Source organism: Mustela nivalis (assembly GCF_964662115.1).
Source record: "Mustela nivalis genome assembly, chromosome: 7".
Classification (NCBI taxonomy): Eukaryota; Metazoa; Chordata; class Mammalia; order Carnivora; family Mustelidae; genus Mustela; species Mustela nivalis.
This window is the reverse complement of record NC_139026.1, coordinates 93,240,628-93,256,502: the sequence shown is the minus strand read 5'-3', so window position 1 is coordinate 93,256,502 and position 15,875 is coordinate 93,240,628. Positions and strand designations below refer to the sequence as shown.

Sequence of the window (15,875 nt, the reverse complement as noted above, 5' to 3'; positions counted from 1 at the left end):
CCCCCCATAATTTCTGAGTTTCCTAGAATCCTGAGACCAAAATGATCCACCTAGAATTCTACCCTATTTATCCTCTGTACCTTTTTCAGAGAGGGATGTCTGTCAGTGCAGCAGATTTCTAGGGGTCCTGATTTAGTGTTCAGGTGTTAGATCACTTTCCAGTGGCTGGCTTATGGGAGGCTCCCTCCCCACTCCATTTATCTTCTGATATTTCCCTCAAAGATTCAAAGTTCCACACCTCTTACCTTTCAAAGAGTAGTCATTTTTCTGCTTGTAGACATCCAGATAAATCCTCTCACATTTCAGGTTAAATGCATGTGTGTTCAGAATAACTTGATAGATATCCTGCTAAATTCAAGGAATTAGATGAAACAAGGTCCCCTACTCTCCCACTATCTTCCCTGAACTTTGCTGCATTTTATTCTTAATCAAAGTTATGTGATGGGGCAACTGGGTGGCTCAGTGTGTTAAGTCTCTGATTCTTGATTTTGGCTCAGGTCATGATCTCAGGGTTGTGAGATCAAGCCCTGTGTCAGGCTCTGTTCACAGTGCAGAGTCTGCTTCTCTCTCTCTTGGCCTCTCCCCCTACTCATGCTCTCTTTCTTTCTCTCAAATAAATAAATAAACCTTTAAAAAAAAAGTTATGTGATTTGGGACACACATGAGTCAACATTTACTTATTTACTTTTACAGCATAAAATATAAAATAAAAGTAGCACACCATATGATTTTTTACTATACTAGCATACCATATGATGTTTTATTATAATAGCATAGTGAATTTTCTTAATATAAGGACAAAGAATGACAGTGATATTTTAATTGCAACTTTCTACTTTTAAATACCTTTATTTAAATAGAGAATGTGTATCAGGACATCAAAAGACAAGCAAAGGTAAAATCTCAAAGAAATCATCATAAAATTGTTTTAAACTGATCAAGATTTTACAGGAAATCAAACATAAAAACAAAATATACTATACAGATATGGAAATAATTAAGTCTCCATGAACTAATACATAAAGTTGATTAAAATAATCGTTCAAATACTTGCTACATTTAATGGAGGAATAAGAAAGAGGTCAAATTTTAGAACTCTTACAATAGAACAGAAAAATAAAGTTTCAGTATTTTGAAAGGGAAGTGTTATTAAGAAACAAGAGCTAATGTAAACATCATGACACTTCAGAAAGAGTGAAAGGACAGACTATATATTGGATGGTGCAATGGTAAAATTGGGACCAGATCTAAGCACTTCTTTTTGCAATTTTCCTTATTAACTTTCCTTATATATATCTCATTATGATTTTATTTGAATAAAAACAGAAATCTTTGTAGCAAGTTCTTAAATGCTTGCTTTACCTGCTGGTTCCTTAGAGTATAAATGAAGGGGTTTAAAAGCGGAGCAATAGAAGTATTGAGAATTGCCACTCCCTTCATTAAGGATATCCTCTGTTTGACTGAGGGTTTAATGTACATGAAGATGCAGCTGCCATATGAGAGGGAGATGACAATCATGTGAGAAGAACATGTGGAGAAAGCCTTTTTTCTCTGGTTGGCAGAAGGAATTTTTAAAATTGTCAAGGCAATGCATGTGTATGATAGAATCACTAATGCCAAAGTGACCAGCAGAGTCACCAAAGCTAAGATGAAACTCATCATTTCCAACACACGTGTATCAGTGCAGGAGATTTGCAAGAGGGGAGCAGTGTCACAGTAGAAATGATCAATGATATTGGAGTCACAGAAGTCCAGGCTTAAGCCTAAAATGAGTCCTGGAAAGATGATGAGGAAACCAGTGATCCAAGAGCTAAGGACTAACTGGATACAGATTTTGCTGTTCATAATGGTCGTATAATGCAAAGGCTTACAGATGGCAACATAACGATCATAGGACATGACAGCCAGGAGATAAAATTCAGATGCACCGAGAAGGAAGGCAAAAAATAACTGAGTTGCGCAACAGTTATAGGAAATCGTTTTGTCACCGGTTGCCATGCTCACAAGCAATTTGGGAATGCAGACTGTCGTATAAGAAATTTCTAAGAAAGAAAAATTTCGAAGAAAGAAATACATAGGGGTCTTGAGATGAGAATCCAGCAAAGTGAGAGTAATGATAACTAAGTTTCCTGAGATGCTTAACAAGTAGGTGAGGAGTAGGAAGATAAATAACACAATCTTCAATTTGGGGTCCTGTGTCAATCCTGCTAAGATAAATACTGTCACAGTTGTACGGTTTTCCATCTTGACCTCCTGATATACTTTTGTTCTGGTAAAAATATTGAGAAAAAAATATGTACAGGTACCAAAGATATAATGTGAAGATAACATTGTCAAAATATTAGTAATTGCTATTGGTTATACATATTAATGATTAATGTAAAATAAACTCTAACAAAAGCTGTTGTATTGCTTTTGAAGAAAGACAAATATTTTCTACAAATCTGGTGAAATAAAAACCCATCTTATAAATCATCTTTAAATGTGGCTTACATTTATGGTAATGAGGTGAAGAAATGAACAGGCATTTGGAAAAAAATTATTTCCTCTTTTCTCAGTATGTAAGGACTAAAATGTCATTGTACTTATACTCAGCCTGATGACTATATCAATATCATTATCTCAAGGAACTGACCATGTGTGCAACAGAGAAACAACATGATGTATGAATGTTTAAGATGGTTGAAATAGAAATCCAGCTTTGGGTATAAGATCAACCTGGAAGCAATTCAGTATAACAACTGTAGTTTTCCCAGGTTCGGCCTGTGCCACATCCACTCAGCTAATGAACACACTTTCTTCGTCCTATCTGATTTTTTTATTCCTATAAATCAGTGTAGTGGCTTTTGTCTCCATTCCATCTCTTCATTTCTTCACTTTTATCATCTCCTATGCCACTATTAAATTTATCTAATTGCATAGTAAAACTAACTTGAAAAGAATTAAACAAATTCAGTGTTTCTTCTAGTTATAGTTCTCAAAACAGGAAGAGAATAACACAATAAAATGCAAAATAAAGTGAATAAGCATTCAGAGAGGGGGAAATGAAATAGGGAAAGAAGAGAAGGAAGACAAAAGAAGTAGAAAAGAGGTAGCACCGTAGGGGAAGACCATAAAGAGAAAAACTTACCATTAAGATTAGAGTCTTCTTCAGATGAGACAGTGACTGGTATTTAGCTCTTGGCTTTTTACCTGATGTGTAGAAATGGGTTACAGCAAAGCTGAAGAGGAAAACAGAAAAAAAAAATTTTTGCAAATTTTACTGTGATGATCAGTCACTTGGCAAGTGTTCAGACACTTGCAGGTAATACTGACTGACCCCAAATAATATGATAAGCCAAAAGCCAAGGCAATTCAATGTCCTTGCCTATTGATTTGTCCCTGAGTTGATTTTGTGGTTGAAAATTATATAAGCTTTCATCAGACTAAATGTCATGAAAACTCCTGGGTATAAGCATTTTATCCCTTGGGGGCAAATTTCTTGTTTGATGACTTCATTATTAGTTATGCTTCTTTGTGGACTTCATTATGAATATGAAACACTTGTTAAACAATTTTTTTTTTTTTTTTTTTAGTTTCAGGAGTAGAATTTAGTGATGATCACTTACATGTAACACCCAGTGTTCTTCACATCAAGCGCCCTCCTTAATGCTCATCATCTAGTTACCCCATTCCCCTGCCCACCTCACCTCCAACAACACTGTTTGCTCCCTTTAGTCAGTGTCTTTTATGGTTTGCCTTCCTCTCTGTTTTTATCTTAGTTTATTTTTTCTTCCTTTTCTCTATGTTCTTCTTAAATTCCATGTATGAATGAAATCATATGGTATTTGTCTTTGACTTATATTGCTTAACATCATACCCTCTAGTTCCATCCACATAATTACAAATGGCAAAACTTCATTCTTTTTGATTGCTGAGAAATATTCTGGGGTGTGTGTGTGTGTGTGTGTGTGTGTGTGTGTGTGTGTATCTCATATCTTCTTTATCAATTCATCCATTGATGGACATCTGGGTTCTTTCCATAGTTACTGCTATAAACATTGGGGTGCATGTGCCCATTTAGTCATTATGTTTGTATCCTATGTAGTAGTAATAGTAGTGCAGTTGCTGGGTTGGGGTAGTTCTATTAACTTTTTGAGGCACCTACATTCTGTTTTCCAGAGTGGCTGCACAAGTTTGCATCCTCCATGGACCTATAAACATTGTTTACATTGGTGGGAATGTAAACAATGTTTATAAATCCATGGAGAATGCATTATTATATACTGAGGGATCAAAGAAGCATAAGTCAATGTTCCTGACTATTGTAGTTTACCAATATATTGAGGAGACAGAATTTGTGCATGAATATAGCAATATACCATGTGCCATAAAGTTAATAGTAAATAAGACCCATTCTTACTATGGGGAGAGATTAAGAATGGATGCTTAAAAAAAAAAAAAAGATGGATTCAAAGCTAAGCACTGGAGATTAAGAATTAGAGTAAGGTATTTTAGGTAGGATAAACTGTGGGAAAAAGGTACACACAAATGAAAACTCATGAATTACTAAAAATTTATCAGAGAGAATACAATACAGTTTACTCCACGAAATACTTAAGGTCCTAGAGATTCTGGCTATTAGTACAAAAGTGTAATGATATCTTCTTAGTACTTATACACATTCTCCCAAACCTAAGGGACAATTCCTGAGGCAAGTAATTGTACTATAATGGCTATAGTAATTTGGGTCAAAAACAGATCTATCACCCCCACAAGTAAAAATTTTATCAAATCAGACCTAGTTTTTCTCCTGCTCTCCAATTCCCTAGATATACACTGGAACAGTGTATTATAATATGTTTAACAAGCCTATCACATTTATTTATTTATTTATTTATTTATGCTAAAAGATGTAAGAAAATTTTCCCTACCTTCGAAATCATGAGCACATTTTTATTCAAAAATGATATCTTTTAATAAGTTAATTTAAGATCCTCTATAATTAAGATAAGATCAGAATAACTTAAATCTATTAATATAAATAAATTACTCAGCGTTTTAGAGATGTTTATTTTCAGTGTATAGATTATAAATCAGTCTTCAAAGCACAAAAGCTTACAAACTGTTATTTTTTAAAAATATTTATTTATTTATTCATTTGACAGAGAGAGAGAACACAAGTAGGCAGAGAGGCAGGCAAACAGAGTGGGGAAGCACTCTGAACAGAGAGCCTGATGTGGGGCTCGATTCCAGGACCCTGAGACCATGACCTGAGTGGAAGGCAGAGGGTTAACCCACTGACCCACCAAGTGCCCTTTATTCTTAAAGGTGTAAAAACAATTATACTGGCAAAGGATTTTGTTTGTTGATGTTCATGGTTTTTATATTCCTATTGCAGGAAAAAGCACTTAGGCTTACTTTTTTTTTTCTTCTTCTCAGGCAGCACACTGAAATATGTAATTCTTAAAATAAGTTTTAATACTTGTGGACATTTCATGATTAGCTATTTCTAGCTCAAATCAACAATTTAAACACCAAAGTATCTCTTTTATTCTTCATAGTCAATGTTTTTACGTTAATACAACAAGCACTAAAATTAAACAACTGTTATCCTATGAGATGATTATGGTTTATTTCCAGGGAATGCCCTAAACTGTGTGCATATCTCTCCAAGGAATTCAGCTCCAAAGGCAGTATTTCCCTGAGGATCTTTGGTTTGTTTACTATATAAGAGATACAAAATATAGACTCCTTTCTATCTCCTTCAACTATGTTCTTAGGAGATTCTGTACAAAATATACTATATTAACATACTAGGCACACCCTTTATCTTCATTAATTTATTAGTTCATTTATTCTTTCCTAAAATAACTATTTATTGTGTGCTTGAAATGTATCGAGCACTCCTGGATGTCCTGACAGCTCCCCTACCCACTTCTGCCATGTGAGGACGTGGAGACAAGTCTATGAAACCTGTGAAGCCAGCTCTTACTAGACACCAAATCTGCTGGCACCCAGATCTTAGCCTTTCTAGCTTCTAAAACTGAGAAATAAATGTCTGTTATTCAAGGCACCAAGTTACGGTGTTTGTGACAGCAGTCCAGATAGACTAAGACAGAAATAAAAGCAGAATTCATTGCCAACAAACTTGTCCCATAACAAATGTTGAACAAAGTTCTTAGGGAAAACACAAATGATATAGGTCAGAAATCTGTCCTTCCTCAAGAAAATAAGAGTGTTGAAGAAGGAATAAAGGGATAAGTACATTCAACTGGATTTTCCACTAAAGTAAATCTTTCTGAGTAGAACCAACTATTAATTACCATTTATTAAAATTAATTATAAATCCATTGTTATTAGTATGTTTCTGTCTTTAATAATTGGCAATATTCTGAGGCCAAATTAGATTATCTCTGACCACCTTTTCTTCATTCCCTATTTTCTTCTTCTTTATTTCCATCATATCTTTCCTACCTTCCTTTTCTCTTCTTTATTATTGCTCCCTTTCTTGCGTTAATCAACAGACGGTTTTAAGGGGGAACATTATTGGACAAGATTGACAGACTTACAGAATTTACAGAATGCCTTCCATTTTGCCAACTTGGACACATGATCACTTAGATGAATCAATGTTTTCAAAGTCCATAACTTTGAAAAGTGACATAAATTTACAAAATCAAGAAACCAAGCGAGCTCCAGCATGATAAAATGCCTACACACATTATAATCAAACTGTTAAAGAACAAATACAGTGAGAAAAAGTGTGGCTAGCATTCATACCATGAATGTTGGAGCACAATGGCTTGAACAATTTCTGACTTCTTTTCATAAGCTAGGGAGGCCAGAAACTAGAGAGGAATCTTTAGATTGCTGAGAGAAAAAAAAAAATTTGTCAATTTAGAATTCTATACATTAAAACTATGCTTCAACATGAAAGGGAAATAAAGACATTTTCAGATAAAATAAAACCACAAGCATTTTTCAGTAACACATCAGCACTACAAGAAATGTAGCAGGAAGTTTTTCAGCTGAAGAAAACTGAATCCAGCTGGAAAACTGGAATTTCAGGGAGGAATTAGAAATATCAGAAATTTTAAATATGGGGTAAATATCAGAGACTAACTTTTTTTCAATGAGCCTGAAATAAAATAAGAATTATTCCCAAAGAAATGTAAATATATGTGTGTTAAAAGAATTATTTTAAAATTAGTAACAAAATTTCTATCTAAAGTAGAAGTTCAATGGATGGGCTGAACAGCAGAAGGGTAATTATAAAACAAAAGAGTGAACTTAAAGATTGATAGAGACCACTCAATTTGAAAAACAAAAAAAAAGTAAATTATATATATTTAATGAATAGAGCCTCTGTGACCTAGGGACAATATCAAAAGGTCTAATATATACATGTATATAATTTAAACTTAAAAAAATCAAGAGATATTATAAATCAGCACTGTCCAATAGAAATATAATGCAAAACACAAATATAAGCCACATTTGCAATATCAAATTTTCTGATAACCTTATTTTTAAAAAGTGAAAGAAAAGAAGTGAAATTAATTTTAATAACATATTTAACCCAATACATCCCATGGATTGTCATTTCAGCATCTAATACATATTAAAAATTAGTGAGATCTTTTACATTTTTGCACTGCCTTTGAAACATTATATACATTTATATTTATAACACATCTCAGTTTGGACTAGACATATTTCAATTTTTAATGACTACCAAATTGGATAATGTAAACATAGTTAGATAATATAAGGCATTTGTTGTTTGTGTCTTCATTTTGGCTTCTCAGTAGTTTCAGACCAAAATTCTAGTATGTATGAAAAACCTGTGGATATTAAAAACAACCCCATAAACAACTAATGGTTCAAAGAATAAATCACAAAGACGATTAGAAAACACTGGGAACAAATGAAAACAGACACCCAAGCTATCAAAACTTACAAAATACAATAAGAGCAGTGTACAGAGGGAAATTTATAGTTTTAGGCATCTGCTTTAACAAAAAAGATGGATCTCATATCAGTAATCTAAGTTCAAACTTACATATTTAAGAAAAAATAAAAATAGTAAAAGAAACCTAAAGCTATCAGAAAGAAGTAAACAATAAATAGTAGAGTGGAGATAAATGAAATATAGGAAAGGGAAAAAATAGAGAAAATCAGTAAATCCCAAAGTTGTTTCTTTCAAAAGGTCATCAAAGCTGACAAAACTTTAGCTGGATTGACCAAGAAAATTAAAAAAAAAAAAAAAAAAAGGGAAGGCTCAAATTGCTAAAATCAGGAATCAAAGTTGGTTCATGACTATTGACCTTGTAGAAATAGAGAGGAGTATAAGAATGTACTATCAGCCATTGTGCATCAACAAATTAGATAGCGTAACTGAAACACAGTTCATAAAATCCACAAATTACCCCTTACTCAGGTGACACAGGTATGTAATAGACCTATAGTTATTGAAGAAATTGAAACAGTAATTCAAAACCTCTATATAAAGGCTATCTAAGACCAGATGAATTTCCACAAAGCTTTAAAGAGTTAACACTAATCCTTTTCAAACTTTTCCAAATACTGGAGATTATAATACTCTTCCTCTTTGATTGTATGAGGACAGCATTACTCTGATTCAAAAACCGGATAAAAATATCAGAAATACAGATCTCTATCCCTTATGAACATCAATGCAAAAATCCTCAGGAAAATACTAAGAAAGCAAATTCAGTTGTATTTAAAGGTAAGATACCATGATAAAGTGGGGTAGAATGTAAGGTGATCCAACATTTAAAAAAAAATGAACCTACATAATATGTCAATGATAGAAGATGACGGAAGATGAAATAAAGGGAAAAAAAATCATGATTATTACAATTGATGCAGGAAACGTCAAGCTTTGACAAGATTTGAAATCCTTTCATAAGAAAAATACAGTAAATGCAGAGTAGAAAGGAACTTCCTCAAATTGCTGAAAAGCATTCATGAGAACCCTACAGCTAATGTCCCATTCAAGGCTGAAAGACTGAAAGCCTTCCCCCAAACATCAGGAACATGACAAGGATGTCCACTTTTTCCAACTGCTATTCAACATTGTGCTGGAAGTTCTAGACAGAACAGTTAGACAAAAATAATAAATAAATAAATAAATAAATAACACTTGAATTGGAAAGAACTTTTAGATCTTTATAGAGAAATCAAATAGAATAGGTAAGTCCAGAATAATCTCATACATCTAAGGCCAATTAATTTTTGAGTAGGTTACAAGACTATTCAATGGAGAGAATAATCTTTTACATAAATGGAGCTGGAATGACTGGATGGCCACATGCTAAGAATATTAGAGCCCTGGGTCATACTATCACAAATTAATATATCAATGACTTAGATGTAAGAACCAAAACTATAAAATTTGTAGCAGTAAATGCTGGAATCTTACTGATTTGTATTTAGCAGTGAATTCTTCTACATGACACCAAAGAAATGACCAAAAAAAGAAAAAATTAAATTGGACTCTATCTAAATTAAAAGTTTGAGGTGCCTGGGCTAAGTGTCTGCCTTCGGCTCAGATCATGATCTGAAGGTCCTGAGATTGAGCTCCCCCATCAGGCTCTCCCCTCAATGGTAAATCTGCTGTTCTCTCTCCATCTGCCTCTGTGAACTCTTTTGCTTTCATCCTCTCTCAAATAAATAAATAAAATATTTTAAACTATTTAATTAATTAAAAGTTTTTGTGCATCAGAAGACCTTGCCATAGAAGTATTAAAAAAAAACCGGAAGAAATATTTTCAGATCACTTATCTGATAAGGTTCTAGTATCCAGACTATATAAAGGACTATTACAAGTCAGCCACAATAAAAACACAAAAAGAATGCCAAGTAATCCAATTTTAAAATATGCAAAGTATTTGAGCAAACATTTCTCCAAATGGCCAACAAGGACATGCAATGATGCTACACATCATTAGTCATTATAAAAAATGCATGTGAAAACTATGGTGAATTATATTTCAATTATGGTCACTGGGGTGGGGGTTGGGGAGCTGCTGCATGGCCATTATTTCAAAAAAAAAAAAAAGATGTGAATATGAAGAAATTGGAAGCACAGTGCATTGTTAGTGGGAATGTAAAATGAGGAAAAAGTGGAAAGTTCGGGAGTTCCGTTAAAAAAATTTAAACATAAAATTGTCATATGATTCAATGACACCATTCCTAGGTATTGACCCAAATAACTTGCTCACAAATGCTTGTAAGTATGCTATTGTTCAAAGCAGCCCTATTCACAGTAGAAAAAATATAGAAACAACTGAAATGTCAGTTGATAGATGAATGGATGAAGAAAATGTGATATATATGTATAATGGGATGTTATCCAAAGAGAAAAAAGTGAAGTATTAATACATGCTTCAATGTGGATATACCTCGATATCATGATCCTAAGTGAAAGAAGCCAGACATAGAGGTCACAAATGGTATGATTCCACTTATGTGAAATATCCAAAATTGGATATCCACAGAGAAAGAAAACAGATTAGTATTTGCTAGGGGATTGTGAAAGAAGGAATGGGAAATGACTGCTAAATGGCTACAGAGCTTTCTTTTGGGTGAGCAATGTTTGGAACTTACTATGGGTGGTGGCTGCAAAACAGTATGGATGGACTAAATGACCCTAAACTGTACACTTTAAGATGATCAATTAAAAAAAATCTATGGAAATATCATAAAAATACAATAAATATGTTACGGAAAAAGAGTATTACAGAACTGTATCACATAATGCAAATTGTGTTATTTTCTGGACTTTATGATTTTAATAGCTTAATTAAATGTGTGACTGGTTATCACTGTTCTCATCCTAAATAAATCTCATATTTGTTCCTAATCCTCTATTTATAAGTGCGCATTCATAATTTGGAGGTTGTATTCTTAAAAGAGGGCACTGCAATTTGAAGAAACTTAAATATCCTCACACTCTATCCACACTTGGGAGTAGGAGAAAGGTAAAAATGAATCTCTATGTTGCCATATTGGAAACAAGCATCTCCATACAATAGTTGTGGATTAGGCCTTGAAAGCAATGAGTTCTGATGATGCTGGAAGGAAAAAGAGTTCAGAGACTCTTAGAACAGAGAAAAAAAGAAATAAATAAAGGTAGAGTTTGCTAAATGTATTTGAGTCTACTGAGGGTATAGCTGCGCTTCAGGAAGCTACCTGAACAGAGAATATTGAAGAGTACAAAAACAGTTATGCAATTTTTCAATAATTGAGGTATAGTTGATGTATAATATCATATTGGTTTTAGGTGCCCAACATAGTAATTTGACACTGAGATGCATTACCAAATGTTTACCGCATTTACAATTACCATGTAATTATTTTAATTACATTACATTATTTTAATGAGAAAATGAAGCCCAGTGGAAACAGAACATTGCTAAATAAAGAAACAGAATATAGGCCAAGATTTGGCTCAGATGGAAGAAAATTTTACACTGTCAAAATAATGTAAATTAAAAAAATAATAATGTAAATTAGTATAAAAATCCAACTGATCATTACAATAAAGTTATTTTCAAATTATATTAAATATTAAAAAGGGATGTGGGTACGAAGGATGGGAAATGTACGAATTTCAAGTGCCCACCTTCCATATTTAAGCCAGTAAATATTTAAATAGTTTCTAACTCACAATATTAAGAAGTAAATGAAACAAGATGGGATTGGGAGGGAGACAAACCATAAGTGACTCTTAATCACAAAACAAACTTAGGGTTGCTGGGGGGAGGGGGTTTGGGAGAAGGGGGTGGGATTATGGACATTGGGGAGGGTATGTGCTTTCGTGAGTGCTGTGAAGTGTGTAGACCTGGTGATTCACAGACCTGTACCCCTGGGGATAAAAATATATGTTTATAAAAAATAAAAAATAAATATTAAGAAGTAGTTATGTATAAAATAGAGGATACGAACCTGTTTTTAATAGCTGAGGGCTGTGGAGAATAGGAGTTAAGGTGCATGAAAGCCTCCTGAGGGCAGGAAGCTACTAATTTTCATTAATAGAATTCTAAGTTTCTTGACTTTTGAATTTGAATATTTGTATCTTTTTTTCAAAAGATTTTTATTTATCTATTTGCCAGAGAAAGGGAGAGAGAGAGAGGGAGTGAGAGAGAGAGGCAAGCTGAGAAGGAAGCAGGCTCCCCTCTGAGCAGGAACCTTGGATGGACTCTATCCCAGGACCCTGGGATCATGACCTGAGCTGAAGGTAGGCACTTAACTGACTGAGCCACCCAGGCATCCCAAATATATATGCCTTTAATAAAAATAATAAATTTACTGAATTAATATTCTGAGGAAGAATAACACAATAATGAGGTCATTTGGTACACACACAATTCCTTAGGGTCATAGTAAGCAGTTTTAGGGGTAATTTGTAATGCTTCCTTTAAGACAACTAGGTTAAAGCATTTGTAATGCTTTCTTTAAGACAATTAGGAACTAAAGAGGAATTGGAGATGGTTTTTTTAAATTATTATTTATTATTATTTGTTTTTTGTGATATGAAACTTAGATTTTTTTCTCTCATATTTCTTTCTTTTAGTTAAGACTTTTACTATTACTATTATAATTTTAGAGTAGGTTTAGGTTCACAGCAAAATCAAGAGGGAAGTACAGGGATTTCCCATAACATTTTCACCCACATGTGCATAGTCTCCTCCAGTATCAACAATCCCCACCAGAGTGATGCATTTGTTACAACTCATGAACTTACACTGACTCATAATAATCACCCAGAGTCCATAGTTAAAATTACAGTTCCCTCCTGGTGTGTACTCTCTTTGGGTTTGGACAAGTGCATGAGATGTATCCATCATTATGGTATCACAAAAAGAATTTTCATTGCCCTACAAATCCTGTCTGCATTTATTCATCCCTAACCCCTTACCCCAACCCATGGCAACCACGGTCTTTTTACTATTTCCATAATTTTGCCCATCCCAGAATATCGTATAGTTGGAATCATACAGTATGTACCTTTTCAGACTGTCTTCTTTCACTTAGTAATATGAATTTAAGATTTCCCCCATGTCTTCTCATAGTTTGATAACTCATTGCCTTTTTTTTAATGAAAAGAATACAATTTTTAAAATTTGATTTCTTTTCAGTGTAACAGAATTCATTGTTTATGCACCACACCCTGTGCTCCATGCAATACATGCCCTCCATAATACCCACCACCAGGGTCCCCCAACCTCCCACCCCCTGCCCCTTCAAAACCTCAGATTGTTTTCAGAGTCCATAGTCTCTCATGGTTTGTCTCCCCCTCCAATTTCCCTCAACTCCCTTCTCCTCTCCATCTCCCCATGTCCTCCGTGTTATTTCTTATGCTTCACAAATAAGTGAAACCATATGATACTTGTCTCTCTCTGCTTGACTTATTTCACTCAGCATCATCTCTTCCAGTCCTGTCCATGCTGATACAAAAGTTGGGTATTCATCCTTTCTGATGGAGGCATAATACTCCATAGTGTATATGGACCACATCTTCCTTATCCATTTGTCCATTGAAGGGTATCTTGATTCTTTCCACAGTTTGGCGACCGTGGCCATTGCTGCTATAAACTCATTGCCTTTTAACAGATATTTTTCTCCTTCTAAAATATTTTATCTTAAAGTTATTTTCAAATGCTTCCAGAGTTGAAGCAGTTTGAATTATTAGTTTTCAGTGTAGATTATTTTATCTAAAAATTGGGAAGAACTATATCAGAAGATTTTTATATAGATGACACCCTGAATTTAATATTTAAAAAATTAGCTCATCATTATTTCCTCTCTTCAAATTTCTTCCATGGTCATTTCCCAGGCTTTCTCTTATTATACTACAACTTACTTAATAACGCCATCTATTTCTTTTTTTTAAATTAATTTATTTATTTTCAGCATAACAGTATTCATATTTCTTATTTCATCATGAACACAACTTCAGGACAACCATGAATCAATCTCATATACAAAAAATTCAATTTTTACATTATTCAACACATTCAATTTCTAGGTAATTTGAGGGATACCCTAGATACCCTCAGAGCCTAAGCATATAGGGATGAAATAAGATAGCAGACAACTCCCTTCTCTGAAATGAGGATTATCTAGGAGAACAAAAAGATAAAAGGGAAAGTGAGAGAGAGAAGAAAGATATGCAAAAATTAATATTGCAGTGTTGTAAAGAATAAAATACTGAAATAAAGACTCTAAAGAAGAACCTCCTCTTATATGGTCTTTTTTGAAAATGGCTTTTTTCTGGAAATGACATTTAATTAGAATTTGGAGGTAGAGTGAGAACAGAGGTAGGGATAGAGGTGAAAAAGAGCTTGAGGAATTAAAAGAGAGTCAGTGTTACAACTGATAAAAGCAAAGAAGGTAAGAGTGGAAGAGGATGAAGATGGTGGTGAGGAGCTATGCCAAGGATTCTTCCTGGCCACTCATTGTCTGCAATTCAATAGGTCTTAGGACATAATTTCAGTAAAGTAGCATAACCTGAGTTAAATTTTAGAGAACATACTTTTTTTCTTCTGTATCGAAAATAGATTGGATGAGCGAAGGAAAAAAAGATTATTTTGAAGGTTATTACAGGCTACTATTTAGACCAGGTGGAAGGCAATAGTAGACTGGATTAGAATGTTAGCACCTGTAGCAGACACAGTGTCTAATCATGAAGCATTTCTTGATGGACACAAGTTGAGACTAGACATCCTAGAGATTTTGCATTTGGGCTTGTCTATATAACTGGGTTTTTTATGAATGGAAACTTAGTGAAAATTATGATAATGACCTCCAGGATTAGCAATAAAAATCTCCCAGGTGATTCACCAATCTCTCTTCCTCCATCTGCTAGCTGACTGTAGATATATTTTGAAGAGAGCAGAGCCTTAAAAATGAATCTCTGAATGATGGCATAGAGTAGAATAGGCACATTGCAGCTTCAAATATACAAAATTTCTGCCATCTGTGCTGCATATTTGATTGAAATTTTCAGGAAATAAATTTAAATTGTGTTAAATGTGGCCAAAAAAAAAAAAAAAAAATGAACTGATGCATTGGAAGTAAGAACAGTGGCTAAGCTTTAATGACCAGAAGAGAAAAAGAAGGGAGCATTCTCTAGTACTGGTACATTCTGTTTCTTTATCTGAGCGTTGTTTATGTAGGAATGTTGAGTTTGTGACAAGTAACCAAGTTATATAGTATGATAATTGTACATTCTGCACATATATTTTTACTTCATTGAAATATCTTTAAATATCTAATATGTAAAATTGCAGTAATTTTAAAAAGTTTATCTGTTGGGTAGCCTGGGTGGCTCAGTGGGTTAAGCCGCTGCCTTCGGCTCAGGTCATGATCTCAGGGTCCTGGGATCAAGTCCCGCATCGGGCTCTCTGCTCAGCAGGGTACCTGCTTCCCTCTCTCTCTCTGCCTGCCTCTCTGTCTACTTGTGATTTCTGTCAAATAAATAAATAAAATCTTTAAAAAAAAAAAGTTTATCTGTTATAAAAGACAGTATTAAAGTATTTAGCAATAGAGATAAAAATAGGTAAAATGAAATAAAATTTTGTGTAGAATCAACCAAATTTCCTGCTGATTGGATGTAGACACTTAGCAGGTATAAACATTAGACTCCTATTTTCTGTCTTGAGAAACTCATTTCCCTTCAGTCTAGATCTCTATGATCCTGCCATGGTAATGTCACACACTTAATATTTCCTTTGTCAATGATGAAATATCTTGGCTTCCAAATCTTAAAACTAATTAAGTCTTTAAAACTGCCACTCAAGAGGATGGCCTTGTGCAATTTAATTTAGGTAAGTATAATATAAGCCCGTTATTGAATCAGGATT

General features: G+C 33.9%; 1 protein-coding gene across 1 annotated transcript; it reads right to left on the bottom strand.

Moving 5' to 3' along the window:
- Positions 1-1,308: 1,308 nt before the first annotated feature.
- On the bottom strand, positions 1,309-2,244 carry LOC309869890 (olfactory receptor 6C76-like; the record flags this gene model as incomplete). Its single annotated transcript, XM_082741661.1, has 1 exon — positions 1,309-2,244. One exon carries the CDS (start codon positions 2,242-2,244, stop codon positions 1,309-1,311), a length of 936 nt encoding a protein of 311 aa, XP_082597787.1.
- Between the last annotated feature and the right edge of the window lie 13,631 nt (positions 2,245-15,875).